Genomic DNA, 19,594 nt, shown 5'->3' on the forward strand with positions numbered 1-19,594 from the left:
AAAATACGGAGAAATAATCCTTGCTCTGCACAAAACAAAATCAAATTACAAAAATACTTAACCATAATACCACCATATTACTTTTTACTGTGACTTACCTACTGTTGCACGAGTGGCAGCTCATGTTTATTATTGTACACCAAAACAATGACTAAACTTAGCGTCTCCTCCTGAATCGTTAATCACACTTCATGGCTTATATACTACTACACAACGAGACACAGCCCTTACTCATGACACCCATATTAGTTATATCAACAACGTGAAAACTAGGAGTTATATTCCCACGCCCTCAAAACAGTCTGTTTGCCTGTCACGTAAAAGTACAGTTTGAACCGCTGGCAAAAACCACTGACCTGCCTAGCTTAACCCCTGAAATGTCAAGTCATCTTCTTCATCCAACTATGATGGTTATAGAACAGTTCGGACGTCACATTATGGGGCATGATACACCCTCTACTGTCTGCTGGCGGGTACGTCAACTCTCCTGATACCATTCTGTAGGGGCATAGGGGCACTGCCTGTTGGCACCGCTCTGTAGGGTAAGCTGTGGAGTGACTGACCAGTAGGGCCCAGTGACAGACTGATGATCGAGAGTAATACTTTATTATATTTCAGTTACACATCTCGTCATTGTTAACGTGATGCAGACACGCCCCACCCTGGTGCACCAGGTGAGCAACGGCCAGTGGATGGCTGGCTTCTGCCTCTGCAAAGAGACGTATGCATCAGCAACATCGGACCCAGAGGTTGGACTTAATCTGTGAAGAGGCTGCCCCAGCCCGGTCTCGAACCAATTGCTGCAGCTGGTGCCACCTAGTCATCTCATTGTATAGTGCAGTCCTGATGTCGTGGTGGTGCTGCTGCTGGACTGTGAATTAATCTGCCTCAAAATTCAAAGTTATTGATATGGCTCTAGGGTGCATTTGTTGCACCATTACCTGGCACCCGCTTACATATCTTATAACATGGTACTTGGCCTGGTGTGGTGACACTGTGCTGCCCGCTCCAGCTATTAATGTTACGTGGTTCAGGTTTTGCCAAGCATGGCTTGCTCATCTTGCAATCCTTTGGTGTACATGTGGACATAACCTAGTGTTGCTACACTATGCTTAGCAGCCACCAGCAGCTAATACAATGCTCCGTGGCAACTTTCCTAAAAATTCCTACAAGTTGTACTTAAAATTAGATAGCGATGCTACAGCATTTTAATTCCACTCTGTGAATACAGTTCCATCTTAGTGCATGTGGAGCACACTTAGCACAGTTGCCTGTCGTACCCAATAAAGTTTGTAATGAAAATATTTTGCATTGAAATCATGAAAGTATTGGTGTTTTTTCAATGTTCTTACTTAAACACATGCAGTATTGACATTTGAAGGTTGTCACTTGTCTTTATGAAAAACTTCTTTGCTTCAGTTCAGTAGTGGTTTTTACTGTGCTTTGGTGGTTTTAATGTATTTTCAGAAATGCTGTACTAGCATTTGATGTTTTGTCAACACGGCAGCAAAAGTGCGCAACTGGTAAAGTTTTCATGAAGTGCGACATTTGTAGCAGACTTCGATGATAATTTGGCATTAATAGAAATGCAGAAGACAAGACAATGGCCAATGGAAGACAGCAAATTAAAAAACCTCACTTGTGAAGAAAATTGTGGGGTGTGGAGATCATAATTGGAATTATTTTAGATGAAATCTTTGACTTCGTAAATGCTGATGCGAGCAGGCCGGAAAAAAGTGGACAGATTTACGAAATTGAACTTGCTAAATGAACTAAGGCTAATGCAGTAGAAAGGAAACGGCTAATTCTATTGCTTGACACCAACCTTGGAATGCAAGACTGCTAAAGAGATTTGGAAGAAGCTAAGTAAAATTTATGATGTCCACTGATCTGAAAACATTGATCTGCTAAGACACAAATTTCATAACATTGTGTGGGTAGCAACAGATTGATACACTTAGACAGTATTATGAAAAGGATAGATTGCTACTCACCGTATAGTGGAGATGCCAGCAGCCAGAGACAGTGGTCATGTGTGCGCAAGTGACATTCACGTTATTTTGTGTGTGTGTGTGTGTGTGTGTGTGTGTGTGTGTGTGTGTTGAGGGGGGGGGGGGGGGGTGCATGTTGTCTAATTCAGAAGAAAGCATTTTGGCTGAAAGCTTTCTTGTCAGTCTTTCTGTTGTGCCTGTCTGCGACTCTACATCTCCGCTATATGATGAGTGGCAGTCTATCCTTTTCATAATATTGTCATTATTCCATTCTGGATTTTCTATTGTTTAAAAACTCAGCTTTCATTGTTGGACAAGCCAATCAGCAATGGTGATCTTTGTGCACAATTTTTGTAAACTTTACCTAAAGAGTTTGATTACATTTTCCTACTGAAAAGATGATGTGGCGTAAGTTACGTAAACAGCATTTAAATTATGAACTGAGAACAACACATTGTGAGGACAGAAGTGTTGCTACAACATTGATGTTGAAAATTAAGATTAACAAACAGCAACAAAGGCACAAACTAACTTCATCAGAAGCTTCTTATAAAAAGGAAAGGAGATAGAATGTCATTTTTATGTGATGGAGGAGGTCTCTTACTAGAACATTGTAAAACAGGGCTGGTTTGTTTTAAGTGTAAGAAAAAGAGCCATTGATCAAACGATTGTAATAGGACATACAAAAGAGAAGACTGTGCAGTGTTGTCAGCTAGTATAATATCAGTGGGAGATTCAAGAAATTGTCATCACACAGACACAGAAATTTTTCTGGGGATGTAAGTACACTGAACTGTATTGGTTAAAAACAGTCTTGGTTGCAATTTAGTTTTTTTTATTTTTCAATGACACGTTGGAGCCCTGTGAATACAGTTCCTGCTCCTGTGAACGGGAACGCGTTATGCAGATCTTGGTGCCTCTCGCGTCCGCTTAGAAAAGATAACCTGAAGGTGCCTAAATAAGGCGAAATGTGTCGTTGAAAAATAAAAACACTAAATTGCAACCAAAACTGTTTTTAACCAATACTGTTAACCACTGGTTTGCTGTTATGCCACATATGGACTGGAAGAACACTGAGCTGTGATTGTGGTCGTTGGTACATTGGCAGGGGTGGTACACTACATATGAACCATTTGAAACTCAAGGTAGATGGATAATGCCAAGAATGGTGTACAACTTAAAGCATTTGGTATGGGCTGATAGATGTACAGGTATTCAGTTGAGCATAAACAGACATAATGATATTTTGAAGATGATTGGTTTTCCCTGATGTATCCTATAACTTATTTTATGTTAAGCAAGCTGTCCAAGAATTAATAAATCAAATAATCTGAGCTGTGAAGGTTGTTCATCAAGAGAGGTCGTGTGGTGTTGCTGAAAGTGATGATGATACAGAGATGGCATGAAAAAATGGTTCATCAAAGTAAATGTTGCGTACATCAGTTTTTGAAGGATAGTAGCATAGAGACAATGATTGATAGTAGCTTTCGTGAGAGGTGTGTCGATGGTAAACAACATCAGCTGGTGTTTGGTGAAAGAGCACAAAAGCCCACTAAACCTGGATAATTAGTTTATGCTGATGTTTGTGGACCAGTGGAAGAAAATGATTTGTAAAGTCATCGATACTTCATTGTTTTTGAGGTTGATTTTTCCAGTTTTAGAATAATGTACCTTTTCAGGCACAATGATGAAATTGAAGGAAAATTACCACTGTCCATTAAAATGATAAAGACTCAAGCTGATATTACTTCAAAAGAATTAAATACAGCCCTTGGCAAGGAGTTCCATAGTAAAGATGTATGTAACTTCACTGACACAACTGGACTGAAACATTCAATTACTGCAAGATATATTCCTCAGCAGAATGGAATTGGTAGCGGAAAAATAAAATCCTTTGTGTGATGGCACGTTTTTGGCCTTGCTGTGCTGAAAATCTACCAAAAGCATTGTGGGGTGAGGCTATTCTGGCTGCAACACGCACTTTGAATCAAATTGATCCCACAAAATTTAAAGGTAAAACTCCAATTGAAATATTTTTGAAGAAAGGAGGTCCTTTTGATGATGATTTGGTGATGTGTGGATCAGAATGCTGTGCTTGGATTCCTACAAACAAATGCAAGAAGTTTGATGCTAAATCTTCAAAAGGATATGTGGTTGGTTATGGTGACTGTGGATACCTCAATTATTTTCCTGAAATATGCATGCGTGTATGTAGGGATGTAAAATTCGAATGCAAACAATTACAGGAACCACTTACTCAAGAGACCAAAAAGGTTGTTGATATATCAGATGTAGATGAGAATGAAAAGGTTACATAAAATGAAATTGAAAATGTTTATTTTGAATAGGAGAGTCAGTGGGATGTATGAACCAAGATGTGTCGTCATGTGATGAAAGGGTTATCAACTATTTTTTCAAGACTGAGAGACAAGTTGAGAGCAACTTGGAAGCAAGAAAATATGAAGACATGTGAAGCCATAATTTATGTGAATGGTGAAATTTGGAGACACCACCATCTTGGTGTGGAGATTCAGCCCATCAACCAGGAATGATGACTCTTTGTGAGACAGCAAGGAACTATGAAGAAGCAGTGCAGTCAGAAAACTCTGAGGAATGGAAGGAAGCAATGGAGGTAGAAATAAATGTTCTGGAAAGAATAAAACATGAGAGTTGTTTAATTTTAAAAAAAGTTGAAAATTGATAGATGTTTGCTACAAATAATGAAGTGGTGAAATATAAGGTCGACCTTGAATATACTCAATGTTTTGGAATATATTAAGTTGACACATTTAGCACTGTTGCAAGAGTTGAGGCGATGAGAGCCCTGTTGAGTGTTACAACAAAACACGACTGATGTACAAGGCAATTTCATGTAAGAACAACATTTCTTGGTGGTATTTTGGAGGAGGAGGTATACATATATCAACCAGAGGGCTTTTATGGATGGTACAGGATGTGTGTGTAAATTACTGAAGAGTTTATATGGCTTAAAGCAAGCCTCAAAATGCTGGTAAATGTTGTTATATTTCTTACTGAATATAATTTATGGGAGAACTGTTCAGATCCATGTACGTTTTATGGCGAAAACTTGGTACTGTTGTTTTATGTTGATGATGGATTGGCTAGGAGCCCTAATGATGCAATTACTGAGTTTATTGAGCAGTTGTGTAAACATTTTCAGATCACTGTAGAAAAGGATGATTACTTCTTGTCCTTACAAATCAAGAAATTTGATGACTGTATTCAGATAAATCCGTTGGCATTTGTGAAGATAATTGTAGAGAATTATGCAATGATGGATGCAAAATTGATATTGTTAGACTAGGATTGATACTGGGAGTAACATCTCCTTTTAATAATACTGAACTCTATCGCATAAAGGTTGGAAGTTCGATGCATTTGACACAAGGCATGAGACCAGATTTTTTTTTTTCTTATCAAGAGTTCAGTATTCACCAGCACAGGCAAATTTTACATTGATCACATGAATATTCAGATATTTTAAATCAACAGTTACAGATGGCATTAAGTTTGAGAAGAATGAAGAGCATAATATTGAAGCTTATAGTGATGCTGACTGTGGTGGGAAATGAAGCATGAGACAATCAACAAGTGGCAGCCTACTCAAGTTTCATGGAGGGCATGTTCTGTGGAAAAATAAGTAGCAGAAGTGCATTGCTCTTTCTCCAGTGGAGGCAGAATATGTGGCTTCGAGTGAAACTTACAAATCATTGTGTAGTTAGAACAACTTCTGAAAGGAATTTCAGCTGTTGATGGGTCCTTAGCACTTTCGTTATCTATCTGCAAAATAGGATCTATCACATTTATTAATGGATCTGGATTTTATGAAAAATCAAAAGACACAGAGGCTAGGTATCATTACATTCATCAACTAGTTAAAGAGGAGGTGGTTAGAGTGAAGTACACACCAGCCAATAAACAGGCAGCAGACATTATGGCAAAACAGGTACCATTACCGAGGTTACCGATGATGAAGAACCTTGTTGATATAGTGTCTACCTCACGATATATATAAGCAATTGTGGGAAAGTGTGAGAGTATAAGTGTTTTTTCTATGTTCTTACACACACACACACACACACACACACACACACACACACACTTAATCTTTGAAGGTAGTCACTTGTCTTTATATATTAAAAAAAAAAAAAACCCTACTTTGCTTCAGTTCAGTAGTGGTGTTTATTGTGCTTTGATGTTTTGGACATATTTTCAGTATTGTCATACTTTTGTGGTTTTGAATAAATGTTTTGTTCTAAAATGGCATTTGATGTTTTTCAACAAAAGTAGCATCATCGACATGACATGTAAACAAAGTATGTTGTAAGAACAAAATCAAACAATGTGAACTCCAGGTTGGAATATCAGTTATTAAGGAAAAGGTATACTACTACTACTTACCATAAAGGTGACACGTTAAGTTGCAGACAGGCACAATTAAGACACTTACACATTAGCTGTTGACCACAGTCTTTGTCAGAAAAAGAAAAAGAAATACATACGCATTCATTCCCACAAGCAAGCGCACCCCACACACACACACACACACACACACACACACACACACTACCATCTCTAGCAACTCAGACCAGAACACTAATGTGTACGTGTCTGTTAGTGGTGCCTGTCTGCAACTGAATGTGTCAACTTTATGGTGAGTAGCAATATATATTTTCCTTCTGTTGTAAGAATGTAATTTTTGTTGTAGCTTCATGCTTAATGTGGCAGCAGATATAATAGAACCAATACCTACCTCCTTTCTTTGCAAGTCAGCTTAGGGTGTGTGGCAAATGGTACTTCTGGCACCATTGTCTTTTCCTTTGTTCCTGTTTTTATTTTTGTGTTTGTAAACATCTCATTTCTCTGATTTTCTTATTTTTAACATTTAGTAGTGCGACATATGAGGGAGGGACGTAACATGTTACCCAACTCTTCTTGGACTGTCGATACGCTGATTTTCAACAATAATGTCTTCACGAAGTGCAGTGCCTCTATTGTAGTGTCTACCAATGAAATTTTTTAACACCTTCATAACATTCTTGTGCCAACTAAACCATCCCATGATGAAATGCGTAACTCTTTCTTGTATCTTCTGTGTCTTCCATCTGACCAACTTCGTAAGGATCACAGGCTGACGAGCAATACTCGTTGAGTTTAAGAAGTGTTTTGTAAGCCACTTCTTTTGTGGATGAATTCCACTTCATTAAATCCTCCCAAACGATCAGCTTAGCATATGCATTTCTTGTGATTAGTGTTATGCAGTCATTCTATCTTAGGTTGTGCTCCAGATGGTTGCTGCTAGGAATTTTACTGTGGTTACTGCTTCCAGTGACTTGTTGTTAATGATGTAATTGAACAGTAGTGGAATTATTTGCCTATTTGTGCACAACACATCACATTTGTTTACCTTCAGAGTCAACGTGAGTGCAAACACTATTTTGTATTCATCAATGCTTCAAAATAATGTTTCTACTGTAATATACATTTGAAAGTGGCTAACAGTCAAAACCAGCTGATCATAGTGTAAATAACAGTGATTTTATAATGACTAGGGTGGAAAATGGAATTGCTCCTCGGCAAAATAGTGACTGTGGTACCGGAACTGAGAAATCTTCTTGAAATTATTTTTACATTTGTTTATATTGTTCATATTGTTCCTTTTAGTATGCCATCTTGAGTTTTATCTGCATGGAAGTCCTGAATGTGTTAACAAATCCGGTCGGTACCTTTGCCTGTGGCTCTCTGATTCTCAGGCATGAAGAAAGCAGCAAAGTTTTTTTGGAAGATCTGTATGGAATCCATGTAGGGTTTTATAGATGAGATCTTGGGTCTCCAATAGGGTCATAATGTGTGAGTGTAAAACTGTTTCATAATTGTACAACAGATGGACATCAGAACCTACATTTGTGTGTTGTTGATCAATGTTGTGTTTGTTGTTGACAACCCTTATTGATAATGGAAATGACATGAGTGTTTCCCAGTTAATAGATACTCTTCATTGTTCTAGTGATCTACAATAAACTATTGCTAGAAGGGGAGCAAGTTCTTCAATAAAATCTCTCTACAGTGTACCACAGGTATTTTGTGTTCCCAAATGCCATCTACATCTACATAGATACTCCGCAAGCCACCATACGGTGCGTGGCGGAGGGTACCCTCTACAACTACACTATGTGACCAAAAGTATCCGGATACCCCCCAAAAACATATGTTTTTCCTATTAGGTGCATTGTGCTGCCATCTACTGCCAGGTACTCCTTGTCAGCAACCTCAGTAGTCTTTATACATTGTGAGAGAGCAGAATGGGGTGCTCCGCGGAACTCACAGACTTCGAACTTGGTCAGGTGATTGGGTGTCACTTGTGTCATACATCTGTACATGAGATTTCCACACTCCTAAACATCCCTGGGTCCGCTGTTTCTGATGTGATAGTGAAGTGGAAATGTGAAGGGACACGTACAGCGCAAAAGCGTACAGGCCGACCTCGTCTGTTGACTGACGGAGACCATCGACAGTTGAAGGGGGTCGTAATGTGTAACCGCCAGACATCTATCCAGACCATCACACAAGAATTCCAAACTGCATCAGGATCCACTGCAAGTACTATGACAGTTAGGTGGGAGGTGAGCAAATTTGGATTTCATGGTCGAGCAGCTGCTCATAAACCACACATCATGCCAGTAAATTCCAAACGATGCCTCGCTTCGTGTAAGGAGCTTAAACATTGGACGATTTAACAGTGGAAAAACATTGTGTGGAGTGATGAATCAAAGTACACAATGTGGCAGTGCGATGGCAGGGTGTGGCTATGGCGAATGCCCGATGAATGTCATCTGTCAGCATGTGTAGTGCCAACAATAAAATTCGGAGACGGTGGTGTTATGGTGTGGTCATATTTTTCATGGAGGGGACCTTGCACACCATGTTGTTTCGCGTGGCACTGTCACAGCACATGCCTACAATGATGTTTTAAGCACCTTCTTGCTTCCCACTGTTGAAGAGCAATTCGGGGATGGCAATTGTGTCTTTTGACACTATGAAGCACCTTTTCATAATGCATGGCCTGTGGCAGAGTGGTTACATGACAAGAACATCCCTGTAATGGACTGACCTGCACAGAATCATATACAACACTTTTGGAGTGTTTGGAATGCTGACTTCATGCCATGCGTCACCGACCGACATCGATACCTCTCCTCAGTGCAGCACTCCGTGAAGAATGGGCTGCCATTCCCCAAAAAACCCTCCAGCACCTGAATGAACATATGCCTGCGAGAGTGGAATCTGTCGTCAAGGCTAAGGGTGGGCCAACACCGTATTGAATTCCAGCATTACCGATGGAGGGTGCCAAGAACTTGTAAATCATTTTCAGCCTGGTGTCCGGATACTTTTGATCAAATAGTGTATTTGTCATTTCACCTGCTTTTCCACTCACAAAAAAGCGAGAGAAAAATGACTGTCTGTACATCTCCGTATGAGCCCTAATTTCTCGTATATTATCTTCATGATCCTTACTCACATTGTGTTTTGGCAGCTTTCCAGTGCTTTTATTTACTCGTTCCACCTCATATCGCTTTGCAACGTTATGCCCAGATATTTAAATGACTATACAGTGCGAGCAGGACACTAGTATTACTGTATCCAAACATTACAGGTTTGCTCTTCCTACTCATCTGCATTAAGTTAAATTTTTCTACATTTAGGACTAGCTGCCATTCGTCTTACCATACACCACAGCATTGTCAGCAAACAACCACAGATTGAGCAAACAACCACAGATTGCTGCTCACCCAATCTGCCAAATCATTTATGTATATAGATAACAACAGCAGTCCTATCACATTCCCTAGGGCACTCCTGATGATACCCTTGTCTCTAATGAACACTTGTTGAGGACAACATACTGGGTTCTATTATTTAAGAAGTCTTCTAGCCACTCACATATCAGTGAACTTATTCCATATGCTCGTACCTGCGTTAACAGCGTGAAATGAGGCCTTTCCACTGTTGAGCAATTATGATTGATTTTCTGCTCCACAATCACTTACCGTAATAGCTATCTTTTATCTGTTAATAAGGTCAATGTTTTGTGATCAATGTCAGATGTAATATAATATGGTTCCTGAATGTTCTATCCTTGATTTTATGGAATGTTTAATTTTTATGAAATATATGGTTAGAACAGTACTTATTCCAGAATTTCAGAAGGAAGATACAAACTTGCAGTGAAGAGATGGACACCTAAAATATAAGTGTCAGTGCAAAAATCATGACATCTCCTGTTTTTATCTTGAAAATGGTACTGAATTAAAATTTTTTGAAATATGCCAATGGAAGATTAGTTCGTATGTAAACATTACTTGTAGGGAGAAAAGAAGAAATGGTGATGAGATTGAGGACCGATCTTATCTTACAAGCTTAATGTTACAAATTCAGCGTTCTGTCAGTTTCACTACAAAAAATAATATGGCCCGTCACCCAAATAATGTTGTATATGAGGTTATTGTTGTATAATCCACAAAGAGAAACATTTTTTCGTTTCATTTATTCTGGTAGACTCGTATGGAAATTATCTTTCCTTCATATTTGATGCATCAAGATTTTGCCTAAACCCTCATTCCATTCGCCTTGTGGAATTTGCAAAAACCTACTACCGAGCTCTGCTATCGAATCGCAGTTAAATGCACAACACTGCAATTTAATGCAAACACCGTAGCATTCTTCATTGCAAAAAAACTGACAAGTTTTGTTAGGTTCTTCATTTAGTATAAAATGAGTCTGTATGTTTCCCACACCCCTACATACTACAATAACCACTAATTACATCAATTCTCCCATTTGCATGTGTGTACTACTTGGGTCCAAAATAGCTGCTTTATTCCATGTGATATTCAACTGACCAATGGCAGCGGTCAATTGTCAGCAATCCAGCCCTGAAAGGTTTTTGCTACTTTCTTTATCCAGAGCTTTAAAGAAAGACTTAATAGCAACGTTTCCGTTGGTGATGTATCAGGAACAGGTCAGACAAGTGAGAAATGCATAATGTTGATTTTATTATTAACTGCCGCTTACACAATTTGTTCATTATGAGCATTGGAGACGTTGAAAAGATGCCGCACAGTGCCAGATCTGTAACTGTTGGCCAAAATTTGAACAAATTTCTTTTCAGCGTAAATTGGTTTTGTTTTAATGCAGTAGAATACCTACCATGTTTCACTACCATACGATACTTGCAACCCACACTGGAGTAGCTGCACTTCAGTAACTGCGCGGTATTATCATTTATCACCTTATAGTTTAATGTAAAATTGAGCCTAATGCTGGCAAATGTTTCACATTGCAATTATTCAGTGCAGGTACAGTAGCAGTAAATTAGAGGGTAGTAATTTTCCCAGAGTTCTTGAAAGTGACAGCATACAATTCCACATACAAGCAAACAAACATGAAGAAAATGGCAGGCTTTTGTTCAGTTTTGTGGGAGGCAATTCTTTGTGAACCATTGACATTCAAAATGACACAATTTAAAATTTTGAGTAGTGATGTTTTGTGTTTCTCTTAGTTGTAATAGTAATGTGAGTCATACAGCAACAAGTGGAGTAAAAGTTTCCACATGACTATCACGGATTTTAATGAAATTTTATATGAACAATCTCACATGTTCCTAATGCACACTGGTAAAGTATGTTGATCATTAGTAACTGAATCCTTTCAGAGATAGTCATTTGTTTGACTCCACAGTGCAGCTATCAACAGTGTGCTTTTTGGCAACTTCGCAACATGTCATCTCCGGTAATATTTTTTTTGAAAGAAACAAAACTTTATCGTCTTTACAGCTTTTAGAACTTTGTCAAAATAAATAATAGAAAAAGATTTCTCAAAAGTTGTAGAAAGAGTCTTCTACAAACTCTCTATAAACCATTTTCATTACAAAGAACATGTTCTAAACCACCTAAAAACTATGGTTTTGCAATGTGTGTACACACTGAAGAGCCAAAGAAACTGATACACCTGCCTAATATTGTGCAGGACACCTGCGGGCATGCAGAAGTGCTGCAACATGATTTAGTATGGACTCGACTAATGTATGAAGTAGTGCTGGAGGGAATTGACACCATGAATCGTGCAGTGCTGTCCATAAATCCATAAGAGTACGAGGGGGTGGAGATCTCTTTCGAACAGCATGTTGCAATGCATCCCAGATATGCTCAATAATGTTCATGTTTGGGGAGTTCAGTGGTCAGTGGAAGTGTTTAAACTCAGAAGAGTGTTCCTGGAGCCACTCTGTAGCATCTCTGGACATATTGGGTGTCATATTGTCCTGCTGGAATTGCCCAAGTTCATCAGAATGCTAAGTGGACATGAATGGATGCAGGTGATCAGACAGGATGCATACATACATGCCACCTGTCAGAGTTGTTACTAGACATATCAGGGGTCACAAATCACTTCAGCCACACATGCCCCGCACCATTATAGATCCTCCCAGCTTGAACAGTCCCCTGCTGACATCCAGGGTTCATGGATTCATGAAGTTGTCTCCATACCCATACATGTCCATCTGCTTGATACAATTTGAAATGAGACTCGTCCGACCAGGCAACATGTTTCCAGTGATCAATAGTGCAGTGTCAGTGTTGATGGGCCAAGCCGAGGTGTAAAGCTTTGTGTCATGCAGTCAGAAGGGTACATGAGTGGGCCTTTGGCTCCGAAAGCCCATATCGATGATGTTTCATTGAATGGTTCATATGCTGACACTTGTTGATGGCCCAGCATTGAAATCTGCAGCAGTTTGTGGAAGGGTTGCACTTCTGTAACACTGAACAATTCTCTTCAGTCATCGTTGATCCAGTTCTAGCAGGATTTTTTTCCAGCTTCAGGGATGTCAGAGATTTGATGTCTTACCGGATTCCTGATATTGATGCTACACTTGTGAAATGGTCGTATGTGAAAATCCCCACTTGATCACTACTTCGTAGATGCTGTGTCCCATCGCTCGTGTGCAGACTATTGCACCACGTTCAAACTCACTCAAATTGTGATAACTTGCCAATGTAGCAGGAGTAATCCGTACATACGTCTGTATTTGAATACTCATACCTCTACCAGTTTCTTTGGCGCTTCAGTGTATAAGGCCCTAAAGAACGACCAGGTGGGGGTGCTTTGAAAATGGGGCCCTTATTCCACTGGTACTCGAAGTAAATTTGATGTCTTGATTATGTTGTACAGTTGTTTAATACTCTCTGGGGAAAGCAATATCAAAAGTATTGATGACTAGGAAGTCAGATAAAGTCTGAATAACTTGAAAAACTTCAAGAAAGGGGTGTCTTGTCACTACTCATTGTGATATATTTCAGTCTATTTGTCTGCTGTAACTACAGAATCAAACTGCTTATAAACTTCACAATTTAACTGTGCATTACCAAGGTCGTGGAAATGATGGTAGCAAAGTTGTTGTGTAACAATTGCAGCACACTTCATATAAGTAGCCTTCAGGTTTTACAGAAGTTCCACATTGTCAGTTTTGATGAAATTCTCAGCAGTCTTCCGGACATTTTTTGGAATGGATTCATGTTGTAGATAATTATTAGTAAGTCTTTTTATTTCTACATGTACATCTATACTGTGCATGAGGGGCATGACAGAGGGTACGTCCTACTGTACCAGTTATTAGTGTTTCTTCCTGTTCCATTCACATGTGGAGCATGGGAAGAATGATTGTTTGAATGCCTCTGTGCGTGCAGTAATTATTCTAATCTTATCTGCATGATCCCTGTGTGAGCGATACGTTGCAGTATATCCCTAGAGCCATCATTTAAAGCCAGTGCTTGAAACTTTGTGTGATGTTGTTGATGTGCTAGTTTATTTCTGGTTTAAGGCATAGTGTACTTTGTGTTAGCAGAGTTCGTGATTAATGTGGAACATAAATGCACACGTGAAAAATTGTATAAATATGTTTGTATGGTCCATGGCCATTTAACCACTGCTGATTTCTTTTAAAGTGAGAAAATCAGCATCCCCATTGCCTTAGAGGCCATGCCTGATAGCTGTGCAACAACAGCCATGGATGACTTTCTTTACTGCAGATTCCCATATGTTTGTAGATGTGCCAGAGCCAGAAGAGGTCTCTTTTAGGATCCTAAGCTCATGTGTACTTCAGGCTACTTGAATTTCTTACCTGTTTCATTAATTTTCTGTGGAATGCAATGAGGAAAACTATACTACCAGCCAGATGATGTCACCAATGGGAGTGTTTAGGAAGAAATTTTGGTAACATAGGACTAAAAAATCACACTTTCCAAATGTGATTACTTCGAATTTTAGAGCCACAAAAAAAGAGAAAACTATTCTTTTTATTGGCTTCCTTATTCCATTTTATTTTTTTATAAAAAGAATTTTTTAAACTGAATGCTGTAGAGATGTCTAAAATGAGAGATGAGAGGGGTGGGGGGGGGGGGGGGGGGGGAGATAGGAGGAGGAGGAGGAGGAGAAGAAGAAGAAACTTCTTCTGTACAGTTTTTCTGACTCGTGCTCATTTTCTAGCCATCAGTACTTTTGATATTGTTGTCCACATAGAGAACTAAATAATTTTAGGACGTTACAAAAGATGTCAGATTTAATTTGATTGGCAGTGGAATATGGGCCCATTTTTGTTGCACCTCCACCTTGTTGTTCCATTTTAGGACCTCATATGCTCTCTTTGCAAAACCAGGTAGCTAGAACGTGATCTTTCAAATGAAAATGAGTTGAAAGAGTTTGGAGAAGCTTTTTTTTTTTTTTAAAGTCTGAAAAAATAGCCATTCTGGCAATTTTAGAAAAACTGTCATTTTTCTCCTCAATTTGTAACCTATTGGAATGGAATTTTATTTTATAAGACCTTGTATTTGTAAGTTATTACAAGATGACAAGTATTGAAATATATGAAGTAAAATAGTTATAACTTCTGAACGGTTTGCATTAGGACGTTCAGACTGCAAAGCTGGTCACAGGGAATGATGGGAATTAGTATGTGCTGTATGGTTTGGTTTAGCAATGAAGCCCATATTCATTTGGATGGGTTTGTTTGTAAGCAAAATTGATGCATTTGGGGGACAGAGAATCCGCATTTCATGATTGAGAAGTCTCTTCACCCTCAACGGGTGACTGTGGTGTGCAATGTCCATTCATATAATAATTGGTGCCATTTTTGTTGATGGCAGATTCACTACCGAACATTACTTGAAAGTTTTGGAAGATGATTTCACCCTCATTATCCAAAATGACCCTAATTTTGACAAGATGCGCTTCATGCGAGATGGAGCTCAACTCCATTGAAGTACGAGAGTCTTTGATGTCCTGGAGCAGCACTTTGGGGACCACATTCTGGCTCTGGGGTACCCAGAGGCCATTGGCATTGGCCTTTATTGGCTGCCATATTCTCCGGGTCAGAACACATGCGACTTCTTTTTGTGGGGCTATATTAAAGATAAGGTGTAAAGCAATAACCCCGAAACCATTGCTGAGCTGAAAACAGCCACTCAGGAGGTCATCGACAACATCGATGTTCAGACACATCAGCGAGTCACGCAGAATTTCACTATTCGTCTGCACCACATCACCACCAATGATGGCAGGCATATTGAACATGTCATAACCTAAATCCGAATGTCAGTTACATGTTGAATATAGTTGTTTTTAGCACCTTAAATGCATGCATTGCAAAATAAAATAAAGGTTTAGATGGTTTAGAACTTAGTCTTGCTAAAGAAAATAGTTTATAAGAATTTGCAGCAGACTCTTGTTTTTTAAAAGTGGGTCAGAAATAACCATTTCTCCCACTTTTAGAAAAATTGTCAACTTTGACTTCAGTTTGTGAACTATTGGAAATCAGTAGGTTAATTAATTTTCATATTGTAAGACCTTTTTCTTGTAAGTTATTATGCACTACTTCCAGAGATATAAAAAGCTAAACTTTACTTTTCTTCTCGTCAGTGTGTGTTTTTTCGGCAAGTCATTCAGGAAATCTTCTTCTTCTTCTTCTTCTTCTTCTTCTCCTCCTCCTCCTCCTTTCAATTATTTCACTTTAGAGAGCATAAAAAGTTGTTCAAGATGGCATAGTTTTATTTCTTTAAAGAAAATATTGCCGGAGATATTGCGTTTCAATATTGCCAAAAACTCATGGGTGCACTGTTGATAGCTGTGCTATGGAGTAAAAATTTTCACACAGCATTGCAGCAAAATCTGTGATGGTCATGCAGGAACTTATTCCGAAACTGAACGACTTGGCATGGAATGGCCTATGCACAATTAAGGTCGGAGTGTGTTGCTAGATTTTCTCCAGAAATGCTTCATGCTGTGACATAGCTCTTTCTCAGAATCAAAACTGTGTTCACAGATTATTTCTTTTATTTATCGCTAGTGAAGATAACTCATGGGACTAGAAATCTCCATAGGAATTTTTGCAATTTGGCAAGGTCACCTATTTTTGTCTTTAATCACTTTTCCAATATTCTTTAGATCAGTTTAGGAAACTGTTCTTCAGCATATCAGTCTCTGGTTCTTCCATCTTCAGGTGTGACTAGTAATGTGTCCACTTGTAGCTCTATAAATAACGGTAATTGTATTATGCAAATTCCCTGTTTGCCAACATCTCTCGAATGAATATTATTGGAGAAAATCATTGTATATGATAGGTATTACATTTCCAGTCTTGATCAAATTCATAAAACACAATTTTGTCAGCAGAAAAGGTGTTACACATCACTTTTGACCAGAAGAAATGAAGGTCATTGAACATCTGTTGACAGTACCCTGAATGCTTGAATTTTTTGTTGTTTTGGTTTTGTTTTGTTTTGTTTTGTTTTGTTTGATGATGATGATGATGATGATGATGATGTCTCCAGGTCTTGATCACAGACATTCCTAGTGCTAAAATGTTTGTGTATAATTTAAGAAATGTCTATTCCTTCAAACCTAAGAGTATATTACATGTATTGGTATTGTGCTGAAAATTCCTTCCATCATTCTGAAACAATAAAAGTGATTCCTTTAGTAGTATCCTTTTGGCACCTGGACTTCCATCTCTAAGCAAATTTATTTTGTTACTGAATTTGTTCAGACAACAACAGACAGAGGACATACTGGGAGAAATACCCTCAGTTATCAAATACAACCCTTTTCATACTACCAACTGTTGTGTGGAATTGGAAGTCACTTAAAGTTCCTCAATAGAGGAAAGACCATAGTACATAATGAAGTGCTCACTACTTTCTATATTGACTACACAGATGAACTCGTTCAATTTGTATCATTGTTTTATCATAGTTCACAATATATCAACTGTTGGACAACTTTCCGTACTTTCCACATGTACTTCTCATGACTGACTAAACAAATAGGGTACCACAAGTTCTGTGCTTGCATTCTGGAACTGTGTACTGAGACTGCTTATCTGCATTAAGATGCAGGAAATGACCAGTGAAATAACATGGGTTTCTTAAAGACAAAACAGCAGTCAGTAATGTAGTGTCATACCAACTCGCACACATGAGTAGCACACTCTCTTTGATACACCAAAGCCCAGTCACTTAGAAGAATTGTGGCCATAGGCAACCAACCATTTTTGCGATTATATAAAGTGTTGCTGGCACATATATGTTTGATACATCTGAAACGGTAATACATAGTAAAAAAGACCAAGATTCTGTGTTTATTTTTCATAATTACTTAATTTTTTGGTAGATTACAAATTTTAAATAGTGGTGACAGGAAGTATAATCATGGAAAGGTCTTGCAGTATTCTGGCAAGCAAAGAGCAAACATAGTGGTAGTAGTTTGTTTCTTTTCAGCTAAATTGTTCCGTCTTCTCCAAACAGATCTTAGAAACCCATGTTGAATATTGATTCATTGTGAGATCCATCTGTAAAACAAGGGTGAGATCAAGACAAATAAAACAGAACTAAACTGTAATTACAGCAGCAGTGTCTGTAGTAACAATATTAGCCATAAAAAATTGTAGCAGACTGCAGTTTTCCCACATATGAATCATCTTCAAACTGTTACCACTCAGATATTTTTCTCTCCTATCCAGAATCAAAGAATTCTGCCTCTTGAGCTTCCACAATTTCTTGCTCGCTCAACATACGTGACATATTTAAAGCAGAATTACAGAAAACGCCAAAGCCTAACAATTACGCAGATGAAATTGACAGTGTGAACACGCACTGGCTCACCCATTAGCGACAACAGCTGTAACATACGCCAACATTCCTTTTGAACTAATTCTAGAAGTGAACACCAGAAGGAAGCACCTGTTAAGAAACAGGTAGTGACACATCCATACATAGTTCTCACATGAAATGAGTCCAGTATTCAAGTGGTAGGTGGCTTGCACATCAATAAAATCATGGCCCAAAGTATACTCGGTCGCGTCTTTTGAACAGTGTTGTAGCTCAAATTATGCTCGGGTTTGTTCGCCAAACTGTCATGTGACTTCACATCAGCACCTAACTGCACACTCCATGGAAAAGACAATAACTATTATGTCAGTACAAACAGGACATCCACCTACAGCAAAGACTTGGAACCAAGTGATTTCCACCTCATCAAACATGAGCAACTAGATTGCCTCCTGAAATTTTGATAGTATTGGGGAACTTCAAAGTGCTATCACAGGCTGTGACAGCAAAACTTTTTCTGAGCGAATGTATCAGCTCGTTCAGAAATGTGATAAATTTGTAAATCTAAATGGTGATTATATAAGAAAGTAATATGAAGGTCAAAAACATGCTTTTAACTATTTCAGTATTTTATTTATTGCGTAATGGAGGATATTCTCTAGATAACTCTCTTATGACATGAATTATAAGCTGATATCGATTGATGGATGATTGGCAGGTGCAAAGGAATGAAACTATTACTAATCAAATATTGATAATCGCTGGGTGTGGGTCTATTATAACCTGCTCTCTAAAAACTGTAATATATTCATACTCTAAATTTTGCCAAGTATTATTTAAACAGGCATAATGTTTTTATTTTTCACATGGAAAAGGTTGTTCCAAAACCTGCCTCTGGTCAACCTGCACAGAGGATCCTCATTCCTGCAGCTACTCCAGTGTCACAGCTTCGAGGAGCTCAGAATGTAGCAACGCTTCAAGCTTCAACAGTTACAGGAGCAGCTATTCTTCCATCTGGTGGTAACAGCTACGTGATGCTGCCAGCACACTATGTGGAGCAAGTTAAAAATGTAAGTTGTTGATGTTTCTCTGTCTTCTTGCTTTCTTATTTTTGGATAAATGTGACATGAACATCCGTAATCCTCTTTCCTTACTCACTGAATATCTGAGAGCCACATCCTTACGTAGTATTTGTGCAGTAAGGATGAATTTTCATTTGGAGTATGTTACTAATGGACATAGCTCTAGGTGAACAGAACTTAGTCACAAGCAAAGTAAACTCGAGGTTGAAATAACAACAAAATTAGGAAAACGATAGACTGCTACTCACCATAAAGATGACCTATTGAGTTGCAGACAGGCACAATGAAAAGACTGTTACACATTAAAGATTTTGGTCAGCACTTTCTTCAGCAAGGGAAACACACA

At 38.5% G+C, this 19,594-nt stretch overlaps 1 protein-coding gene across 2 annotated transcripts in view; it reads left to right on the forward strand.

The window, feature by feature from the left end:
• LOC124777430 (protein lin-54 homolog) overlaps window positions 1–19,594 on the forward strand; it is a 283,077-nt gene that overhangs the window by 153,471 nt on the left and 110,012 nt on the right. For both annotated transcript variants that reach the window (XM_047252830.1, XM_047252831.1), the window contains exon 7: window positions 19,042–19,236. In XM_047252830.1, coding sequence (XP_047108786.1) covers window positions 19,042–19,236 — 195 coding nt within the window. The remainder of the gene's footprint in view (window positions 1–19,041; window positions 19,237–19,594) is intronic.

The sequence above is a fragment of the Schistocerca piceifrons genome, chromosome 2 (assembly GCF_021461385.2).
Source record: "Schistocerca piceifrons isolate TAMUIC-IGC-003096 chromosome 2, iqSchPice1.1, whole genome shotgun sequence".
Classification (NCBI taxonomy): domain Eukaryota; kingdom Metazoa; phylum Arthropoda; class Insecta; order Orthoptera; family Acrididae; genus Schistocerca; species Schistocerca piceifrons.